At 42.6% G+C, this 22,754-nt stretch overlaps 1 protein-coding gene across 1 annotated transcript in view; it reads left to right on the forward strand.

Annotated features, from left to right (window-relative positions):
• Positions 1-22,754, forward strand: part of grik2 (glutamate receptor, ionotropic, kainate 2) — a 538,314-nt gene that overhangs the window by 417,511 nt on the left and 98,049 nt on the right. The window contains exon 11 of the mRNA XM_078542488.1: positions 5,882-6,105. Within this exon, the coding sequence (XP_078398614.1) occupies positions 5,882-6,105 (224 nt within the window). The remainder of the gene's footprint in view (positions 1-5,881; positions 6,106-22,754) is intronic.

Below are 22,754 nucleotides of genomic sequence, written 5' to 3' on the forward strand. Positions count from 1 at the left end.
TAAAAAACATATATTTGTGTTCATAACCCCATATCAAAGACAGGTAATCCTTTAATGACCTCTTTTGAGTTGTCAATCAAACTGTGAGCTTACAGCCCCCCACCCCCCCACCACTGTGATAATGATAGGCTGTGGAAAGCATCAAGCTTTAATAATATTATAATGATAGCAGTTAGGGTTATGTCAACAAATAGCTGTTTAAACTGCTAAAACATTTTTTTTACTCTCAGAGCCACGGGTAGACAATGTTTTTTCAAATTTTAAAGAGCAGGGGAATTAAAAAAGCATTGGCAGCTTGACAGTTCTACATACCTTATTCGCCCTTCAAGAGCATTTATGTCTCCACTATAAAGTTGTGGAATACACATTGCAAGTTGAGGCCTTCCCTGGCATGAAAATCGGTTCTGCCTGTCCTGTGTACTGAGTTTAAATGTGTGCTTCGTGCCCCACCTCCTTTCCCCTACCAGCAAAAATGGGATCTGCCAGAAATGGGGGCGGGACTTCTGGATCCATCTCCGTAACTCTGCGAAAATTCGGCCCAAAGAGCCTACAGACGGATATTGATAGGTTAAGTGAATGGGCAAAAAAATGGCTGATGGCGTATCTTGTGGCAAAATGTGAGCATGTCCATTTTGGCAGGAAGAATAGAAAATCAGAGAATGTCATTTAAATGCAGAGAGGCTGCAGAAATCTGTGGTACAGAGGGATCTGGATTTCCTGGTACATGAGTCAGAAAAAGCCATGTAATTAAAGCAAGTAATTAGAAAGGCAAATGGAATGTTGGCCTTTATTGCAAAGGGAATGGAGTATAAAAGTGGGGAAGTGTTGCTGCAGCTGTAAAAGGCCTTAGTGAGACCACATCTGGAATATTGCGGACAGTTTTATTCTCCTTATTTAAGAAGGGATATAATTACATTGGAAGCATTTCGGAGAAGGTTCATTCAGATGATCTCTGGGATGAAGGGGTTGTCTTAAGAAGAAAGGTTGAGCAGGTTAGGCCAATACTCAGTGGAGTTTAGAAGAAGGAGAGGTGATCTTGTTGAAACATATAAGATTTTGAGGGGATTTGGCAGGGTGGATGTGGGGAGGATGTTTTCCCTTGTGGGGGAACCTAGAACTAGTGGGCACACTTTAAAAATGAGGGTCTTCCATTTGAGATGGAGATGAGGAGGATTTTCCTCTCACAGGGCTATTAGTCTTTGGAACTCTCTTCCCCAAAGAGCAGTGGAGGCTGGGTCATTGAATATATTCAAGGCTGAATCAGACAGATTTTTGATTGACTAGGGAGTCAAGGGTTATTGGGGGTGGTGGGTATGGGCAGGCAGGAAGGTGGAGTTAAGGCCATGATCAGATCAGCCATGATCTTATTGAATGGTGGAGCAGGCTCGAGCAGCTGAATGGCCTACTCCTGCTCCTATTTCTTGTGATCGTATGAACAGTTTGCAGGGTTGAATACAAAGGTGAACACCAAGGAGAAATACCTTAACTGCCATGTTATGAGATTGCCATCTGAGTGGCTGTTTTGCCTGCACAAAACATTTACCTTCAGTGGGATTTATTTTTTGGTTAATCTCTGAAATAGGATTTTCAATAAGACACTGATTCCATGCTGAGAAGGATTCAGATTTCCTGATTCTCAAACCGATTTCGACACCTGATCACACGGACTTTAACACTTAATCCGCTCGACATCTATCTGGTCTTAAAACGGCTGCTGTGCTCATTATAGCATTTATTAAAAGGATTTATTTTCTCTGTTTGAGTGATGCAACATTGTTTAGACATTAGATGTTCCTGCTCCCTGTTGACCTGACATGATTTGAAAGAATGTCATGGTTTTGTTTACTTGTGGATTGATTTTAATGTTTCTTGTTGGCTTCTATTCCATTTGTGGCAAATTGAGGAGTTTAGTGCAAGCTATGCTGTTTCTTTAAACTTAGCGTAGAATTATTTTGAGAATTGTTATTCTGGGTTGAGGAATGTCATGGCTATAAATAGCTGCCCAAGATAAGAGACAAAATACCATAATTACTACCAGTATTAGCTCTTCAAATTATGCTTATTTTCTTAGGCACATAGTTGATGGGGTTTGAACTCACGTCTCTAGTTTGTTAGTCCAGGCCTCTGGATGACTAGTCCAGTAACATTACCAGTATGCTACAGGATTTACACCATATTTCCATTATGTCTTCAGCCTCCTTGCTAGTAGGCATCTTTTAATGTAAAGAAAAATCTAATTTATTAAGAAACTGACCAGTATGCATCAATGAAACTTAAATGGCTCAGTACTTTTTTGAAGTCTTTTTCAGTGATTTCAAATCAGCTTACTTAGAGGACTGGACACTTCTATTAAAATGCTTAGTTTTGCTGGGAAACCCATTCTTCAGCTAAATTAATAACGCTGCATCAGCTTATCACTGTTAAATACCTCTAGGAATATTTTTTAATGGAAAAAGAAAGAACGAAAAGATTATGCCCTGATACGACAGCTGCTTGTGCTAGACCATGGAAGATTTCACATTTGTGGATTGCGTGAATAAATTTTAACATAAATTTGAGCTGTAATGCAATCAGTGCAGTTTCAGTGCATTTTGGTGCACTTTCCCAATCACTGTGGAAACCCCACCCCCTCCAAATTATTCCTCAGTAAAGTTGCAATAATTACATTGTAATGCTAAATCCTTCACTGTGAGAATGATCAGGCATCAACAGCACAGTGTTGAGCTGAGCTGAAGATTGCACCAAACAAACACAACATTCATTAGAATTACTTGATAGTGGATTGTGGTCTTTTACCTCTATGACCTGCTTTTGAATCTAGTCTGCATCTCTGTCTATTGGCTGAAAGGCTGTAAAGTGTGATTGGGCAGCCTCAATCCAGTCCCATTGTAAACATGGACCCAAAGATAAAATTGCCCCTAATTTGGGAACAAAATTGGAGATTTTCACACACTAAGGCAAAAGATGGCTGGTGTGAATTTAGGTATACCAGTGTGGTAGGAGGTAGTCTTCTGAGATTGGAGACTGGTGGGTGGTTAGGGGGAGAGGGGTGGTTGAAGAGTTAGTAGCCTGGCATGTTCAGTGGCAGCGTTGACAAAATTGCCTGCCCGGTTAAACAAACCATCAGTTACCATCCTATGCATTTGTTTGCTTCCAACTGCGGGATCTTGCAAATATCTCCAGCAGGGTCCTGGAAGGTTCTGGAGGCAAAATTGCGGGTGGTGGTGGCTTTGACACCATTGGTAAAGCATTCCCATCAGTTCCAGTTGGCAACAGGTTTTGTTACAGAATGTCTGCTTTCACCTGACATGACATCCTGAGACACTGATGTTCTGACATCTCAATGGAGCTCACCCGTTGCCTGTGGAGCCTATGTGCTGCTTGTGGCCTCCTTTGAGCCGTACCTTGCTGCTCGTTCCCTCTCTGCTGTGGAGCTGCAGCTCTGTGAGGAGCAAGCAGTTGATGCTTGAGTAAAATAGCATAAAGCCACCCATGATGATCTGATAAATCAGAGCTCCAAGGCGGAGATCAGGCAAACAAGCCTCCAAAGTTGGCAAAGAGTTTCCAAATTTATCAAATTAACCTCTAAAGTTGTCAAACTAACTAGTTGTGAAAATAACTTTATAGCTCAATGACGGCAAACAAAATATTTCACACAAATACTCAAGAGAGTAGCAGTGCTTTTTTCTTATGTTTATTCTTGTATGTGCGCCACTGGCAAGGCCAATGTTTCTTGTCCATTCCCAACTGCCCTGATAAAGTGGTGGTGAGCCACCTTCTTCACTACAACTGAGCAACTAGCTGAGCCATTTCAGAGGGCAGTTCGGAGTCAACCACATTGCTGTGGGCCCAGAGTCACATATAGACCAGACTGGGTAAGGTGGCACTTCCTTGCCTAAAGCACATTTGTACCCAAATTGTTTTTTTTGATAATCCGTGGTCACAGCTACTGATACTAGCTTTTTATTCCAGATTTATTTAGTTAATAGTTGTGGTGTTGGGGTTTGAACTCATGGGCAAGATTTTCCTGTTGGCGAGCGGGGGGCTGGGCTCGCTTGCCGACGTGTAAACTGACGCGCGGTGACTTTGGGCGGAACTCCCGACATCACCGCACCCCATTTAAATTTTCAGGTAGGCGGGGGCTCAGCAAAATCAGCTGTGCATCCGCCGACCTGCCAATGGCCAATTGAGGCCACTGAGAGAGTCACTAAACTAATTAATGGACCTGCCCATCCAACCTTAAGGTTGGCGGGCAGGCCAGGAGCCCTGGCAGGAATTAGAAGAAGCATGAAACCTCATCCAAGGGCAGGATGAGGTTTCATGTAGGTTCTAAAAAATGTAATTAAAGTTTTTAAAAAAAATTATGGACATGTCCCAATTCATGTGACGGTGTCACATGAAGGGACATGTCAGGGAATTTTTTTTTTCTATTTTTAATATTTTTGGCAGTAGAGGCGACCTCCCTGAGGCAACATTTAGCCTCAGGGAGATGAGTGTGCTCTTTTGCGCGCACTCATCTCCCTGGTGGTTTCAAGTGTTTGTGGTTTATGGTTTTTGAAACTTCAAAGGGCCTGGATGATTGAAACTTTTAATAGCTTGTCCAGACTTCTTTCAAGCATAAGAGAAAGTGATCAGTGGATTACATTTTTCCAAAGCTTTTGCCTTACACATTCCACTTTACACTGTGGTGTTCACTGGTTCTAGAAAGTGTTCAGTCAGCATGGAAGTGCCAGAGCTTTTCATAGGGGCCTGAGGGGGTGGGTGGAAGTGCAAGGTTTTGAATAGGGGTATGAGGGGACATAGGGGTGGGTGGAATTGCAGAGTTGGGCATGGGAGAAATGAGGGGACATAGGGAATGAGTGGAAGGGCAGAGCTTAGCATATGGTAAGGGGCTATGAACCATGACCCTTTAAAAACCTGGCCTGAATCCATGAAAACTGTGAAGGAGTAGGGAATGCCTATCTCCATAATGGAGCTGGCCAGGTCAGGAGTGCCGGATGCGGGCTTCTGGCAGGAAGCATGCTTTAAAGGCACTCCTGTAAATCAGACAGCTAGGGAACGGGGTTGGAAATCCCAGAATCTGGACCTGCCCGCCGTTTTTAAATGATTTCAGCTCCCGCATGGTGGTGAGCTCAGGGGTGGATGGGAAGGTGGTGGGGTTGGCACCCACCCTATTTTACATGTTTTCACCCACTGTCCCTCACCCACCCACCCCACCATAAACACTTGTGGCAGGGGCACATAAAATCCAGCCCCAAGTTATATCATGGATAGAATACTTATCCAGTCTGTAATGAGAGAATTCACATAACAGCTCATGATATATTCTAGTAACTGGTATACAGAGTAAGGGTTCAGTGATATGATTTGTGTGCCATGCTATTATTTTCTTAGATATAGGCCAGATAAAATTTCACTCCAGATTGATGGGTCTCCGAGGTCTGCTTAAGAAAGTAACTGGCGGCACTGAATCTGAGAAAATCCAAAACTGTAATGATCACGCTCACTGCTTGTAAGTGTTTCCCAGAACACCTTGCTGATAACACCTTTACTATAAAAAGGAAGTGTCCTCTGACTCTTTGTGAACAAAAGCACATGAGATCCGTTACATATACATATGAAACACACTTTATAGTTTCTGTGGGAGGAGCTGCTTGGATTTTTGCTCAGTGTTTGATATCGGCACCAATATTCGTCAGTGCCCAACCCATTGCCAAAATATCTCTCATTGATATATGACGATCTCCATTCAATGGGATTTGCTAAGAAACAATTTGCAGCTCATTCTCCAGCAATTCTATAACCAGTGTTATATTATTACATTCGTTTGCTTCTGTTGATATACTAACTACCTTTTCTCCTTCTCTATTTCTGTCCACAGAAAGCTGATCTTGCAGTTGCGCCCCTGACTATCACCTACGTCCGAGAGAAGGTCATTGACTTCTCAAAGCCATTCATGACTCTGGGAATAAGTATTTTGTACCGAAAGCCCAACGGTACAAACCCTGGCGTTTTCTCCTTCCTGAATCCTCTCTCCCCTGATATCTGGATGTATATTCTGCTGGCTTACTTGGGTGTCAGTTGTGTGCTGTTTGTCATAGCCAGGTAACATGATGCCTTCAGTGAGTTTTGGCAATGCCACTATGTTTTTGCAAATGTTGTCAAAAGTCACTGATTTCTTTTTGTTGATTTTGTCCCCCTTTGTTTTCACACCTCTGTGCTGTCTGTCATCTCCGTCTGAGGTTAACTCTGGCTAATACTGGGGAGGGAAAATAACTGGTTTTCAGAAAGGCATTTTGACTGGGTTTCTGGTGTAGATAAGTATGTTAAACCAGCATCTCTTTTTTGGTGCCCCTACTGTGCTGCTGACACCGTGTAAATGATGAATGCTGTCCAGAAGAAAAATGAAGGCAGTTAATTGAATTTTACACATTATACCGTTTCACTGCGCACATGGTCTGAAGAATAGAAAATGTGGTTTCATAGGAAACGTCTTAAGAAAGGCTATTAATTAGTCATAGCAGGGTTTTTATGTGGAACAGGCATAGTGGCAGAGAGGTGGTAATTTATCATGCTGCGCTGTAAATTAGGATAACTACGCACCTATCCCCCACTCTTACCGACAAATGCTTTTCACCTTGCTTCAAATGCATGTTCTTGAACATGATGCAATTGCTGCAGTTATATACTGCGCTGGCCAATGCAGCACTGACTGCATTTTCTGAGATTAATGTGAGTAAGGAGCTGTGATTTATACCCTAGAGTGACAAAGCACAAGAGCCTTGCACAATATGTACTAAAATGCATATGCGAGACACTGGGGACTCATGAGTGTTGTCTGAGACCTTTTTTTATGGTATGGTCAGTTCCAATGGGCTGAGTATTTTCTGCTGTCTGTAAAGTTTAGCAAAAGAGCACAGATGAGAAGAGAATGGGAAAATAGCAGAAAGTCTATCGCATGCTTCTTTACATTTTGAACTGAACAAGTTCCTTTCAGACTTAAAAAATTGTAGTTTTGAAAAGAGGACTTTGCATCAAAATGAAGTAAAACACCTTCTTGGAGATGATCGCAATTGCAGTGATGCTTGCCTTCCCTGGCAACGTAATATTGTTCTTTCAGCAGCAGAGTATTGATACTGAATCTGCAGTCCCACCGCAGCATTCAATGTAAAGAGATTTAAACTCAGTTCAGGCTTGCCCAATGCACCTATCTTTGGTGTCATTGGCCCAGTGTATTTTTTTAAGATTGTCTCCCAAGTATCTTCCAGTACATCTGATATGTTTAATTTTGTAAAGTTGTCTCCCAGACATGAAGCTAGACAAGATTATTCGTCAAGAGGAACCACTTGTCTTCTTATCTGATTAAAGCTAAAATTGTTGTTTCTGTGCTTTACTATTGGGGGAAAGGGGGAAGGGAAGATTTTAGCGACAAAATGGACCTATTTCATGATATAATGTAGCATAGAAAATAGGATTCTCTGTTAATTATTTCTCACTGCTTAAAGTAAAATATTCATCCTTCTCTACATGAGAAGAAGGCAATTATGCTCATTATTTTAAGTACTGAAAACTGAGCCATACATTTACAGGTATATAACACAAGACTACTTGTGTGCCAAACAGCATAAGCAGCAAGTGGTAGACAGAGCTAAGCGATTCCACAACCAAAGGAATCAGATCTAAGTTCTGCAGTCCTGCCACATCCAGTCATGAATGGTGGTGGACAATTAAACACCTCACTGGAGGAGGAAGCTCAACAAATATCCCCATCCTCAATGATGGGGAAGCCCAGTACATCAGTGCAAAAGATAAGGTTGAAGCATTTACTACAATCTTCAGCCAGAAGTGCCGAGTGGATGACCCATCTAGTCCTCCCCTGGACGTCCCTAGCATCACAGATACCAGTCTTCAGCCAATTTGATTCACTCCACGTGATATCAAAAAAGGTCTTTCTGCTCCTGCACTCCCTTCAAAATTTCACCCCTTATTTTATATTGTCTGTCCACGTTCTTCCTACCAAAATGCATCACCTCACACTTCTCCGCATTGAACTTATCTGCACTTATCTGCCTACTCCACCAACTTGTTTATGCTCTCTTGAAGTTCCACACCATCCTCCTCACAGTTCACAACACTCCCAAGCTTTGTATCATCTTCAAACTTTGAAATTGTCCCCATGCACTCCAAGGTCTAGATCATTAATATATATAAGGAAAAACAAGGGTCCCAATAATGACCCCTGGGGAACTCCACTACAAACCTTCCTCCAGCCCGAAGACTATCCATTGACCATTACTCTCTGCTTCCTATTTTTCAGCCAAATTTGTATCCATGTTGCTACTGTCCCTTTTATTCCATAAGCAATAGTTTTTCTCCCAAGTCTGTTGTGTGGCATGTGTCAAATGCCTATTGAAAATCCATGTACACCACATCAACAGCATTACTCTCATTGACCTTTTCTGTTACATCTTCAAAAAACTCCAGCAAGTGAGTTAAACACGATTTCTCCTTTAGAAATCCATGCTGGCCCTTTCTTATCAACCCATATTTTTCCATGTGACCACTAATTCTATCCTGAATAATTGTTTCTAGAATCTTGCCCACCACTGAAGTTAAACTGACTGGTCTGTAATTGCTGGGCTTATCCTTCCAACCATTTTTGAACAAGGGCGTAATGTTTGCAATTCTCCAGTCCTCTGGCACCACGCCTGAGTATAAAGAAGATTGAAAGGTTGTGGCTAGTGCCTCTGCAATTTCTACTGTCACTTTCTTTAATATCCTTGGATGCAGCTAACCCAGTCTCGGTGCCTTGACAACTTTAAGTACCGACATTCTATTCAACTCTTCCTCCTTGTCAATTTTGAACCCTTCTAGTGACAGAGTTTCCTCATCTGTCACCATGGCCTGGGTAGCATCTACCTCCTTTGTAAAGATGGATGCAAAGCATTCATTTAATACCTCAGCCATGACCCCTTCGTCCATGTGTAAATTCCCATTTAGGTCCCTAATCGGCCCTACTCCTCCTTTTACCACCCTTTTACTATTTATATTTCTGTAGAAGACTTTGGGATTCCCCTTTATGTTGGCTGTCAGTCTTTTCTCATAATCTCTCTTCTCTTCTCTAATATGAGTTTTCACCTCCCCTCTGAACCTTCTGTATTCCTCTTGGTTCGCAATTGTATTTTCTACCTGACACCTGTCATAAGCGCACTTTTTCTTCTTTATCTTAATTTCAATCTCCATTTTCATCCAGAGAGATCTGGATTTGTTTGCCCTACCTTTCCCTTTTGATGGAATATACCTTGACTGTGCCCAAGCCAATTCTTTTTTGAAGGTGTCCCATTGTTCAGCTACAGTTTTTCCTGCTAATCTTTCATTCCATTCTATCTGGCCCAGCTCTGTTCTTGGCCCAATGAAGCCAGCTCTTGCCTAGTTAATTATTCTTACGCTGGATTGCCTATCGTCCTTTTCTATCATCATCCTAAAACGTACAATACAATGATCACTGTCTCCTAAATGTTCCCCCACTGACACTTGATCTACTTTGCCCACCTCATTTCCAAGAACCAGGTTCAACAGTGCATCTTGTCTTGTTGGATTGGACACACAATGCTGTAGAAAGTTCTCCTGAACATAATCGAGGAACTTTTGCCCCTCTCCGACCTTTGCACTACCACTGTCGCAGTCTACATTTGGGCAATTAAAGTCCCCCATTATAACTATTCTATATTGCCTGAATCTCTCTGTAATTTCCCTACAGATTTGTTCTTCTATGTCCTTTTCACTAGTCGGCGGTCTATAGACTACACCGAGCAATGTAATTGCACCCTTTTTGTTCCTTAGCTTGAGCCAAATTGATTCTGTCCTTGAACCCCTTGGGACATCCTCTTTCTCCAGCACTGCAATGCTCTCCTTAACCAATACCACCACCCCTCCTCCTTTCCTTCCTTTCCTATCTCTTCTGAACACCTTGTACCTGGGAATATTTAACACCCAGTTCTGCCCTTCCTTGAGCCAGGTCTCTGTTATCGTCACAACATCATATTTCCACATGGAAATCTGCGTCTGTAACTCCCCAACCTTATTTACTATACTCCATGCATTCCCATAAATGCATAGTAACCCTGATTTAGATTTTGTTACTTTCGCCCTCACCCCGACTTTACCTATTAACTTCCTATTCTCTATACAAGTGCTATCTGTCCCTCCCGGTATTTTGTGCACCTTGGTATTCCTCTCTAATATTTTCTCTTAGTTCCCACACCCCTGCCGAGTTAGTTTAAAGCTCTCCCAACAGCACGAGCAAAACGCCCCACAAGGAACTCAGTCCCAGCTCTGTTCAGTTGCAACCTGTCCGGCTTGTACAGGTGCCATCTACCCCAGAGCCAGTCCCAGTGTCCCAGGAAACTAAAGCCCTCCCTCCTGCACCATCTTTCCAGCCACACATTCATCTGCCTTAACCCCCTATTTCGGCACTTAGTGGCACGTGGCACTAGGAGTAATCCGGAGATTACTACATTTGAGGTCCTGCTTGCAAGTTTTCTACCTAACTCCCTAAATTCTGATTGCAGGACCACATCCCCCTTCCTACCTAAGTCATTGGCACTAATGTGGACCATGACCTCTGCCTGATCACGCTCTCCCAGAAGACTATCCTGCAGCCACTCTGTGACATCCTTGACCCTGGCACCAGGGAGGCAACATACCATCCTGGAGTCATGCCTACAGTCACTAAAATTCCTGTCTGTTCCCCTAACCAATGAATCCCCGATCACTGTAGCTCTTCCTTTCTTCCTCCTCCCCTCCTGTACAGCTGAGTTGTTTGTGGTGCCACAAATTTGGCTCTGGCTGCACTCCTCTGAGGAACCAAGCCCTCACCAGCTTCCAAAATGGAAAACCAATTTGTGAGTGGGACCTTAGGGCATTCCTGCACTACCTGCCAATTTCCCTTGAACTGTCTGGTGGTCACCCATTCCCTCTCTGTCTCCGGGCCCTTAAACTGCAGTGTGACCACCTCTCTGAATGTGCTATCCACAAGAGAGAAACTAACCATTGCCCCTTAATGTTCAATGGCATTACCATCACTGAATTCCCCACTGTCAACATCCTGGGGTTACCATTGACCAGAAAGTGAACTGGACTAGCCATATAAATACTGTAGCTACAAGAGCAGGTCAGAGGCTAGGAATCTGGCAACGAGTAATTCACCTCCTGACTCCCAAAGTCTGTCCGCCATCTACAAGGCACAGGTCAGAAATGTGATAGAATACTCTCCACTTTCCTGGATGAGTGCAGCTCCCACAACGCTGAAAAAGCTTGACATCATCCAGGACAAAGCAGCCCACTTGATTGGCACCCCATCCTCAAACTTTCACTCACCCCACCACTGACGCACAGAAGCAGCAATGTATACCATCTGCAAGAAGCACTGCAGAAATTCACCAAGGCTGCTTAGACTGCACCTTCCAAACCCACGACCGCAACCGTCTTGAAGGACAAGGACAGCAGATAGTTGGGAAGACCACCACCTGGAAGTTCCACTCCAAGTTACTCATCATCCTGGCTTGGAAATATATCGCTGTTCCTTCACTGTCGCTGGGACAAAATCCTGGAACTCCCTTCCTAACCTCACTGTGGGTGTTCCCAAACCACATGAACTGCAGCGGTTCAAGAAGGCAGCTCACTTCCACCTTCTCAAGGGCAACTAGGGATGGGTAATAAATGCTGGCCCAGCCAACGAAGCCCACATCCCATTAATGAATAAAAAAAAAGATTATTGGAAACGAATACTGCACTAATTCCAGGATTTTAGTTGCCAGTACCAGATATGTATACTTACTTCTTTACCTCCAAATCCTGAGGCAGTAGTACAACACATGGTATATGAAGTAGGAGTATAGAGTGTGACAGTGAGGGAATAAGCATTTTGGCTGGTAACCGCACCTTTGAGGCAGTCCAAAAATGAAATTTGTGCAGAAAACATGAATGGTGCTATGGTGCAAACATGTCAATTGCTGCAATATTTTTTGGGATGTTTCTGATTTGCTTTGCTCCAAGTCCTTATTTTATGTATCTACTTCAATGGCTCTTTATGAAATGCCTTGCATGATCTGGTACTAACCCCTTGAGACCAGGCAATGCTATTGCCCAATGAAGATATTACACAAAGCATTATCTGTCCTCACCTAATGTCCAGACTTTCTTGAAATGGCCAGTGACTAGTGATCAGAAAGAGCAGCACTTGAATATTTCCCCACTCCTCAGCCCCACCTCCTTCTTACCCAACATATTGAAACCTTGGACTCTTCTGACCTTCATGATTCACTCCAAGTGAGCAGCGTGTTTATTGACTGTTTATTTGAAGTCTAATTGTATAAAAAGTTATGGCCTGCACCATAAACCAGAAATGTCCAAGTGAAAAATGTTTCAACCTGTCCTTTGATTCATGCTGCTGTACTCTTGCCATTGACTTCATTCTCATTTCCAGCTACTGTCTCAAGCTGTTCCGGACCAAACACATTCTTGCTGGCCAATTCAACCTCAAACTAAGTACCAACCCCATAACCTTCCCATCACAAAAATTTCCTATTTTCCAGCTGCGTAATATTTCCCCCTCTATGTACAGTTCAGGTCACCGCAGTTCAAAATGGATATACCAACTATAGTGAGGATACAGAGAAGGGCACCAGACTGATTGAGTAGACAGAGGGATTGAGTTATACGGAATGTTGACATAAATTGCATATTTCCTCACTGGAAAAGAGAAAATTGAGAGGTGAGATTCTTGATGTTTTTAGGATTTTAAAGAGACTGGATAGTGTAAACCTTGTCCAGCATAATAGAACCATAGGACACACTCTGTGCTTGAAGGGGCAAAAAATTTAAAATTAATTTGCAGAAATGATATTTCAGAGAGTGAATGGTCAATGGAACAGGATTCCTAGGAAGATATTGAAGCAGGGAGTCTTAATTCCTTCTTGGAGAAGGTGACAAATGTGGTGAATGAGGGAAATGCAGTGCACATGAAATGTTTGACTGCGGAAGATTGGAGAAGATTATTGGGTTTAGAATTAGGAGGAAAGTAGTAAATTGAACTGCAAATTGACCCCAACAGAAGAAAGAAAGAACAGGTGTTAAGGACGGTTTCTTAGAGTGTTTGGTAGTAGGTAATATTGTCCCATAGGATTCTGTTCTGGGACCAATTCTGTTTACTGTGCATAATGATTTGGATGCAGGGCTACTGGTATGTCCAAATTTACAGATAATAATCAAATTTGAGGCATAGTAAACAATTCCGTGGACCAAAGAAAGCTGCACGGTGATATTGATAAGATTGTGCAAGGAGCGTAAAAATGGCTGAAGGAATTTGATGCCAGTCAATGTGAGATGATATGTTTTGATTAAAAAAAGATGGAAGTGCTTATAAAGAAAAGCTGGGTGATGTGGAAGAACAAATGGATTTGGTGGTTTAAGCTTGCAAGACACTGAAAGCAGCACCTTGTGTGGATAAGATGATCAAGAAAGGGAATGGAAAATTGAGTTTCGTGGCAAGTGTAAAGAAATGAAAAGACGAGATGTAATGGTGACTCTACACAAGATCTTAGGAAGGCAACAGTTGGAATACTGTGTGCAGTTTTGGGTCCTGCACTAACACAGGAAAGATGTCGAGGCAATAGGAAAGGCACAGTGCAGATTCATTAAGAGGCCATGTGGTGTGAGGAAGGACAAAAACAAATACTAAAAAAGCTTTTCAAATTTTGGGTTGCTTTCATTGGCACAGAGGACATTTAAGGGGTGATTTGACAGAAGCATTTAAAATTATGCAGGCATATGACAGAAGAGATAGAAAGAGCTTGTTTTCTGTGGGAATCTGGAACAGAATAACATTTGAAATTAACTGTAAGAGATTTAAGGGTGAGCAGGAAAAACATTTTCACACATATGAAATGCATTAATAGAGGTAGTGATTAAAGTAAACATCATAGCTGCATTTTACTGGGGGTGGGGGGAGGTGGGGTGTGGACCGCTTGCCTTGCCTCCCCTGGGAGGAAGGTCAGCTGGAAGCCGACATGCACCAAAAGAGCTTGTCCCGCAGCCACAACACGTTGGGAGCAGGCTAAATTGGTTACCAGTGGGACGTCTGCCACTTAGTGTGATTGGCCGGCAGCTCTATCAGTCCTGACAGCACCAGAGCTCAATAGTGGGTGCTGCAGCGGCTGCAGGAAGAAGCTCAAAGAGGGCCATGGCTGCTGCCCAGGATTGGTAGGGTGGGGAGGGATCTTAGCGCCTGGGGGTTGGTGGAAGGGTTGTGGGAGGTGCTGGGATTTTGAGGGCAGGCAGTGCAGAAGGAAGGGGAGAGTGACATCTTGGGGGAGGTGCCCCTGATGCGCACAATGCACGCCCTGAGTGCGGTGCCCCCCCCCCCCCCCCCCCCCGCCCCACCTCCCCGTCTTTTCTCATGTAGTCCTTAAAAAAATGACCTGTGCGCTCCCACCCGACTGCCCACGCCAACCGTGCTTTGGGCCGTGTATTATTCAGGTCAATAGGCTTGCTAAGAAGCCTAATTGACCTTTAATGATTAATTTAAATATGGCAACAGGCGGCTGATTTTGGCACCTGCCTACCTAGCTTATTATGAGGAGTGGCTCGGGAGTGGCTTGGAAGGTGGGCTTGCCATCTAACCTATTTTAGGTGCCCCCTTCCGCCCCCCACCCCTCGCCGCCATAAAAATACCTGGTGGTGACACGTAAAATGCTAACTATTAAGAATGGGTGGGTAACTGAAGGAAAGGGGAATAAAGTGAAAATGGGAACCAATTAAACTGATAAGAGTAGGATTACTGTTGGCACAGAGCATAACCATGACATATAATTTACAGCAGGAACAACCCATACAGCCCAACAGGTCTATGTTGATATTTGTGTCCACACATGCCTTCTCCCACCTTGCTTCAACTCAGCCTATCAATATATCCTTCTATTCCCTTCCCCATCATGTATTTATCTAGTTTCCCCTTAAATGCCTTCATGATATTCGGGACGAGCAACAAATGCTTCCCTTGCCAACGATGTCACATCCCAGGGAAAAATATTTTTAAAAATGGCCTCAACTACTCCATGTGGTAGCGAGTTCCACGTTAACCATCAACATAGACATAGTTGGGCTGTGTTTTCATGCTGTAACTTCTGAGCATTCTTGGTATTGCCCAATGTTAGGCAGAAAAAAGTAAAGGTTAACATAAAGAAAGGAAGGGAAGGATGCACAGGGGAAAGTAGAAAACAGGGAAACAGTCTGAAAAGAAGCAGTGTTTAGGTTTTTTTTAATTAACATAGCATTAAATCGTTTTTTTTATAGTTTAAGGTAAACATTAAATTAATAAAGCTGAGCCGATATTTGAAAAGCTTTCTTGCTGCCTTAGTAATGTTCACTTCCTGTGTTCTCTGACTGGTCTCCTATGTGCCCTCTCCTTTCTTTTCTCCACAACTTCTTCCCCTCTACTCCATGGAACTCCCTCCCTTAAGCTCTATAGCCTCCCCCTCTCTTTACCTTTTAACGCCTGTTTGAGACACATATCTTTGACCAAACTTTCAGGGCAGAATTTAATTCCTTGTCCCATAACGAGAAGGTGCCCTGGGCTAGGGGGGTGGTGGTGTTTGGGGGATGGGAGGCAGGGGGAGGTGCATAAGGCACTGATGCCCCTTTAGTGCAACAATATTTTAATTCATATTGTTAACTAGAACAAACTAAGGCAAATAAAGGTCAATTGAACTCTATGATCTAGTTTCATACTGATAATTGTCTGTACATAAGTTCAGACAACCATTCCTAATCCCTCCCATTATTTGGCCTAGTACTTAGTGCAGAATCTTCTAGTTCTTATGGGTGTCCTAACATTCCTGGGCAAGGGAAGGGAAGAATAAGGTTCCTGCCCCTGAGTGCACTATAGTGACTCTGTGAATGGGCATACATGGCTGCCATATGCTGACAGAGTTATAGTTGAATGTGAGGGCACTTCTCTGTGGAATAACCTTCCGGTACACCTTATACAACCTCACTGATTAATAATGGCTACCTAGGCAAGGTGCCAGAAGGCCACTGCTGTGCCTAGATCATATCCCCAGTGTAGGCCTCCTCAATGCTAATTCATGCCTCACACTCAGGCGCATAAAATCCCCTTGTCAGACAATGAATTAACTAAATAAATTATTAAAGTGTGAGACAAATGTTCCCCTGGAGAAAGTCACTTTGGTTTAAATTTCATTTTGTAATCACTGACAGGATTGAAAAAGAAAAAAATGAAACTCTAACTTTAGCAATTTGTCAAGCTACTTCTCTTTTCTTTAGCAGTTTTTCACAATTTCCAAAGACTGAACTGCATGACACGCATTTCACGCTGGGCTGTCCCATCAATCAAAGTGAAGCTAATTCCATGACAGTGTCATTGCACACCACGATCATTCTTTCAGATGCTTAGCAAACAGTGAAAGTGTGAGTCTCCGCTACTATTCAGTGCTGACCTGCCAAGCTTCACTGTGTCTGGACCTCCAACATGGGTGAGAACATGCTGAGGCTTTTTTTAGCATTGGGGCAGTGTTCATACTTCTGAGATGCTTACAGAGCTAACCAGCCTATTACTGGGAAGGCAAGGCATCCTGTGAATACCATGGTGTGTTTAAACCAAGTACCTGTGGACTCCAGAAGGCTTTTAAAAGAAGACCATAATCGTGCTGAGATCTTCACATTCCTAGGATCCAAGAAAATGTTTGTCATCTAATCGGCAGTCAGTTGCTCACTCCTAGCTTCCATCATTGCTCTCCCTTAAGTTTCCTCTCTCGCTTCTTCTAAGCTCCACTTGTTACTCTTCCTCCTTTACTGAACACTCTCTAAGGCCTGGATTTTCCCCCTGTCGGGTTGACTCGGGAGCCCTTTAAAAATGGTGGGTGGGTCCCGATTCCCGGATTCCCAACCCCATTCCCAGGCTGTGTGATTTTCAAGAGTGCCCTTAAAGGGTGTGGACTAGTTCCTGTCAAAAGTTCACATCCAGCACTCCTGAGTGGCTGAATCCATTGCAGGAATAGGCATGTCCTACTCTTCCACAACTTTCATGGCGTTGGTTTGACAGGTTTTGACAGGTTTTTAAAGTTGTGGTTCACGGCCCCTTAGAGGAGCTGCGAAACCTAATGTGTATGTCCCTTATGCCAAGTTCTGCCCTTCCACCCACCCCTTCAGATGCTCATGCCCCCCATGCTTAGCCCTGGCACCTCCAAGCTCATTGACTCACTGTAGACTTCCTAGAACCAGTGAACACCATTATGTATATTGGTAAGTGTGAAAAAAGCTTTGAAAAAATGTAATGCATTGATAACTTTGTGCTATGCTTGAAAAAAGTCTCGAGTGCAAGCTAATAAAAATATTAATCAGGCCCTTTGAAGTTTCAAAAACCACAAACTCCAAATCCTTGAAACCTAATAACTTGTGTCAACAAACATTGTGAAATTAACCTCAGGGATCAGAGAGCCTGATCTATCAATCAAACATTGCTTCCTCTGGGGCGTATGCATTCTCATATTTTAATAGATGTCTAGGCTCTCAGCAAAGCTCATTATATATGCCTTTTAAATAGACCACCTCCACATCCATGCCTCTTCCCGGGTTGTCTGTGCCAGTCAAAAAGAGTTATCCAGCCTAATCTCACTTTGCAGCTCTTGGTTCATAGCCCTGCAGTTTAAGGCACTTCAAGCAGACGTCTACTTTTTAAATGCAATGGCGGGGTTCTGCCTCTATCACCCTCTCAGGCAATGAGCTCCAGAACCCCACCACCCTCTGAGTGAAAAATATTTTTTCTCAACTCCCCTTCTACCAATTACTTTAAATCTATGCCTTCTGATTATAGATCTCACTGCTAAGGGCAATAGGTTCTTATCCACTCTATCTAGGTCCCTCATAATACACCTCAACTAATTCTCTCCTCAACTGCCTCTGTTCTAAAGAAAATAGCTTCAGACTATCCAATATTCCTTCAGAGCTGAAATTTTCCAATTCTGTCAATATCCTCATAAATATATCCTCTCTATCCTCTCTAGTGTGATCACATCCTTCCTATATCAAAATTACTTATAAGAGATTCAATGGCACACTTAGCTGACAAAATCTCACAACCAACACCAACAGATTAACTGTTCATTATTGCATTCCTGTTTCCAGGAAGTGAGGAGTTGAAGTTGCAATCAGATCGGACATGATCTTATTGCATGGGAGAGCAGGCTTGAGGGGCTGAGTGGCCTACTCCTGCTCCTAATTCGTATGTTTGTGTGTTTGTATGTACAGGACCATGCTATGAGCAGATTGCCTGTCATTTTTGCCTACGTTCTTCAAAAGGAATTAATTGGCTGTGAAACATTTTGAGATCTCTTGAAGGTATGAGAATGGATGGATAAATGTGAGATTTTTCTGGAGCTGGAATCTATGGGCTAGATTTTCATCCTCGAGGTAGGTAGCGGGAGTTGGGAAAATTCCCAGCTTGGCCTAGGAGAAAGTGCCCGCAAGGACAGGATTTTCATTGTGGGGGATAGGTGGGGGCAGATGCAGGCTGCAGTTAGGCCAGCTAACCCAAGAAAAAGTTCAGAGGCAGCTACAGGAGCTGCTGGGTGTGGAGGCCTCGGTGCTATGGGAATTTGTCCCAGTTATAATGAAAACAGAAAGGCCCTCAGCCCTCACACCGCCTCACTATTCACACACTCCCCATGCCCCATCCATGCCACCACATGCCTGTCACCAAACCCCTATGGCCCCTCATGTTCCATGCCAAGCTATGCCCTCCAAACAACCCCTATGATGTGTCATGCTCCCCCCCCCCCCAGTTCAAACTATGGCACTTCCATGCCCATTCACCCACTATTCACCGTATGGAAGCAATGAATGCTATGATGACAATAGAATGTGTAAAGAATGCTCTAAAAAAAAGTCACCCATTGATGACTTTCCAATTTTTTGAATGAAAAGCTCCTTTTTACTACAACCTAATAAAACTGTCAATCACCCAGACCCTTTAAAGTATCAATATCTGAAACTGAAAGCACTTGAAACCTTTTTTATCTTGTGTAAAAAAACTTTGTGAAATTGACAGCTTAGATCAGAGAGCCAGAGCTGTCAATCAAGCAATGTTTCCCTGGGGCTCAGGTGTTTCACTAAGCTAATGGCTGTCTGGGCTCTCAGCCAAAAATACATAATTCGGTGTCTATAAGCACTTGTGACAAGCTTCAAATATTCTAGCCAAACAGCAACATTGGCCATTGCTGTATGCAAAAATGCCACAATAAGGAAAGCATTCCTATCAGAACACATTGATTACCTGTGAGCCACACCAAATTTCTTTCTTTTGTGGATGTTTCTCTGTTAATGCAGATCTTATCCCTTTATATCCTCTCTTATCACTGTTAGGTAGCAGTCAGCATTCTGTTCCAGTAGGATCTTGTCCTTGTCTCCCAGGCTTTACGTAAACTTTATTACGTGAAGAAAAGATGTCATGTTTGACCAAATGGTTCCTTCCTGCTGAATTGACAATCCGGTATCCTTGCAATTTGTATCAGAAACACTAGTTACCTTATCTCACAGCACATTCATCCTGCAGTCGATTGCAGATCAACCAAGTGAACCTGCTAACCATAAGTCTGGATGCTCCTCATTCTTGGGAACGTGTGAGCTTCCAATTTTGCTTGTTGCAGCCATTTGTGTAAGATTTCATTGAAGAGACATACCCTACTCGTTTTTCCAACCTCAGCAATCTTATCATCATCTAAACATAGATTTCACTTCTTTATCTATTTGCTTACTTGAAAATCACCTGTTCAAACATTTACTTGCACACAACTGCAAATCAGTAATTAAATTCAATTACTTTAAGGCAATGTGGCTTCAGGATCATATTATCCTGCTTGACAAATAAAAGTTAAAATTTATACTTGTATCAAACAGAACATGTAATGTTAAACTAGCAGATAAAGTCACCAATAGTATTTTGGTTGCTACCCTTTTTGTTCTGGCCCATTACATTCTCCAAAGTAATTGTCCATATCTTGGACTTTCTCTTTGTTTTCTCATTAAAAATGTGTTCAGTTGACAGCATCAGTCTTCTTCATGCCTAACATTACGTGTTGGGAGGCAACTTGACTGTGAAGTGGGAGTGTTAATTTCAATCAAGTCTATTCTGTCCTATATATGAATGCAGAGTGGAAAACCCAGCTGCTTTTTACCTCCCTTTCTAACCCAGAAAAAAACAATGCCAGTTTCAATGTCATTGCTCCTTCTGGTTGCACTTATCTATCTTACACCGAATTGGGTTCAAATGAGGAACTTTCTATGGCTAGGTAGGAAGTGGATTATTATGGAAACAAAATGTGCAAACAGTGTAAATAATATAATGTTATGATTACAGAGTTATGTTAAGAAATATTTTAATATTTTTAAAAAATATTCCACGCACTCAGTACCAGAGAAGATGTGACAGTTGCTTACTGATATTAAGGCAGTACCTGTCTAACAATAGCACCGCAGAGCCCTATCAAAACTGAGGCCAATTCAATCATGGGGGATGCAGGGGGCAAGGTTCACATGGAAAGTGCTCCAGTGACTATCTGAATTCACTAAACAGAGTGAAAAGTCTCCAGGTTGTTGGAAGTCAGTTATCGCAGCCCACGACAGTGATGCAAGAGTTTCTCAGGGAAGCATCCTCAGCCAATTATTTTTCGTTCCTTTCCCAAAGGTCTTCTTTGCATCATGGTGATAGTGGGCAGTTTGTGGATGTTTCTACAATGTTAATCCCTGTTCTGAACTCCTGCAGTAATGAAATTATCCAGGTCGTGCTCTATGTTGAACCTGGATAATATTCAGGCTTGGGCTTGGGTAGGTAACAACCATGTCAAGTGAGGACCATCTCAAACAAGAGAATGTCAAACCACCTGCTGACCATTAACAGCAATACTATTATCTAGTCTGTCAAGTGGATGAATCACATCAACACCATGGTTACTAGAGCAGCGCAGAGAGGTCAGAAATAGGGTGCTCAACAACAAGTGGCACAGTTCCTTACTCTTCAAACTCCTTTCACTATCTACAAGCCTCTCCACTATCTACAAGGCTACAGTAAAGACTAATAAAATACTCATCACTTTCCTGGATAGGTGCAGAAAGAGCAAGAAGTTTGACACTGTCAAAGTAGTGCAAACTACTTGATCACTGCCACTGAACTTCATGCTCACCCCCTCCACCACCAGTGCACTTGTCTCCATTATTTATGAACTACACAAGGCACTATCGCATCCCAACCAGCTTACACTGATAGTATCTCCTCCTTATCACTGGGGAAGACAAGGGTAGCAATTTCATTGAAACATCACCACCTCCAACTTCCCCTCCAAGTGATAAACCATCACGATTTAAGCATTTATTGCTAATCTTTTATCATTTCTGTGTCAATATCCTGGAATTCCCTAACACTGTTCAAAATGAAGGACCAGCAGCATCTTTTGAGCATAAATGGCATAGGCAATATATAACACAAAACAAAAACAGAATTACCTGGAAAAACTCAGCAGGTCTGGCAGCATCGGCGGAGAAGAAAAGAGTTGACGTTTCGAGTCCTCATGACCCTTCAACAGAACTGAGTAATATTAGGAGAGGGGTGAAATATAAGCTGGTTTAAGGTGGGGAGGGGTGGGGGAGAGAAGTTGGGGGTGGGTGGTTGTAGAGACAAGCAAGCAGTGATAGGAGATAGGAGCAGATAATCAAAAGATGTCACAGACAAAGGAACAAAGAGGTGTTGAAGGTGGTGATATTATCTAAATGAATGTGCTAATTAAGAATGGATGGCAGGACACTCAAGGTACAGCTCTAGTGGGGTGGAAAGACTAACAGCGCATTAAAGGTATAGATTTAAAAATAATGGAAATAGGTGGGAAAAGAAAAATCTTTTAGATTAATATTCCATTTTTTAGATTTTCTTTTCCCACCTATTTCCATTCCTTTAATGCCCTGTTAGTCTTTCCACCTCATCCCCACTAGAGCTGTACCTTGAGTGTCCTGTCATCCATTCTTAATTAGCACATTTGTTTAGATAATATCACCACCTTCAACACCTCTTTGTTCCTTTGTCTGTGACATCTTTTGATTATTTGCTCCTATCACTGCTTGCTTGTCCCTACAACCACCCACTCCCAAATTCTCTCACCCCCCACCTTAAACCAGCTTATATTTCACCCCTCTCCTAATATTACTCAGTTCTGTTGAAGGGTCATGAGGACTCGAAACGTCAACTCTTTTCTTCTCCACCGATGCTGCCAGACCTGCTGAGTTTTTCCAGGTAATTCTGTTTTTGTTTTGGATTTCCAGCATCCGCAGTTTTTTGTTTTTATCTTAGGCAATATATATAGTGTTCCAGCATTGCCCAGATACTGGTAAGAAATGTTAATTAAATTTATAATAGTACCTGCAAATGGAATGCACTTGGGTTCCAAAAAAATGTTAAACAATCAAAGAGTTAGACAAAGGTGCTTTATATTTTGTAAGATCCCTGGTCAGTGAGCCTTATTTTTGTAGACAGAGAAAATGGCTGAATGTGTCAGTGGAAGGGTAATTTGTTGTATTTTACACTGAGAAGACCAAGAAAAAAAAAGAACATATTCAATCTTAGAACTAGGCTTTAATTAATGCCATCAACTCTTGATCATCATGAAGGTTTTGTAAAGATATGATTCATT

The sequence above is a fragment of the Cetorhinus maximus genome, chromosome 5 (genome assembly GCF_964194155.1).
Source record: "Cetorhinus maximus chromosome 5, sCetMax3.hap1.1, whole genome shotgun sequence".
NCBI classification, from domain to species: domain Eukaryota; kingdom Metazoa; phylum Chordata; class Chondrichthyes; order Lamniformes; family Cetorhinidae; genus Cetorhinus; species Cetorhinus maximus.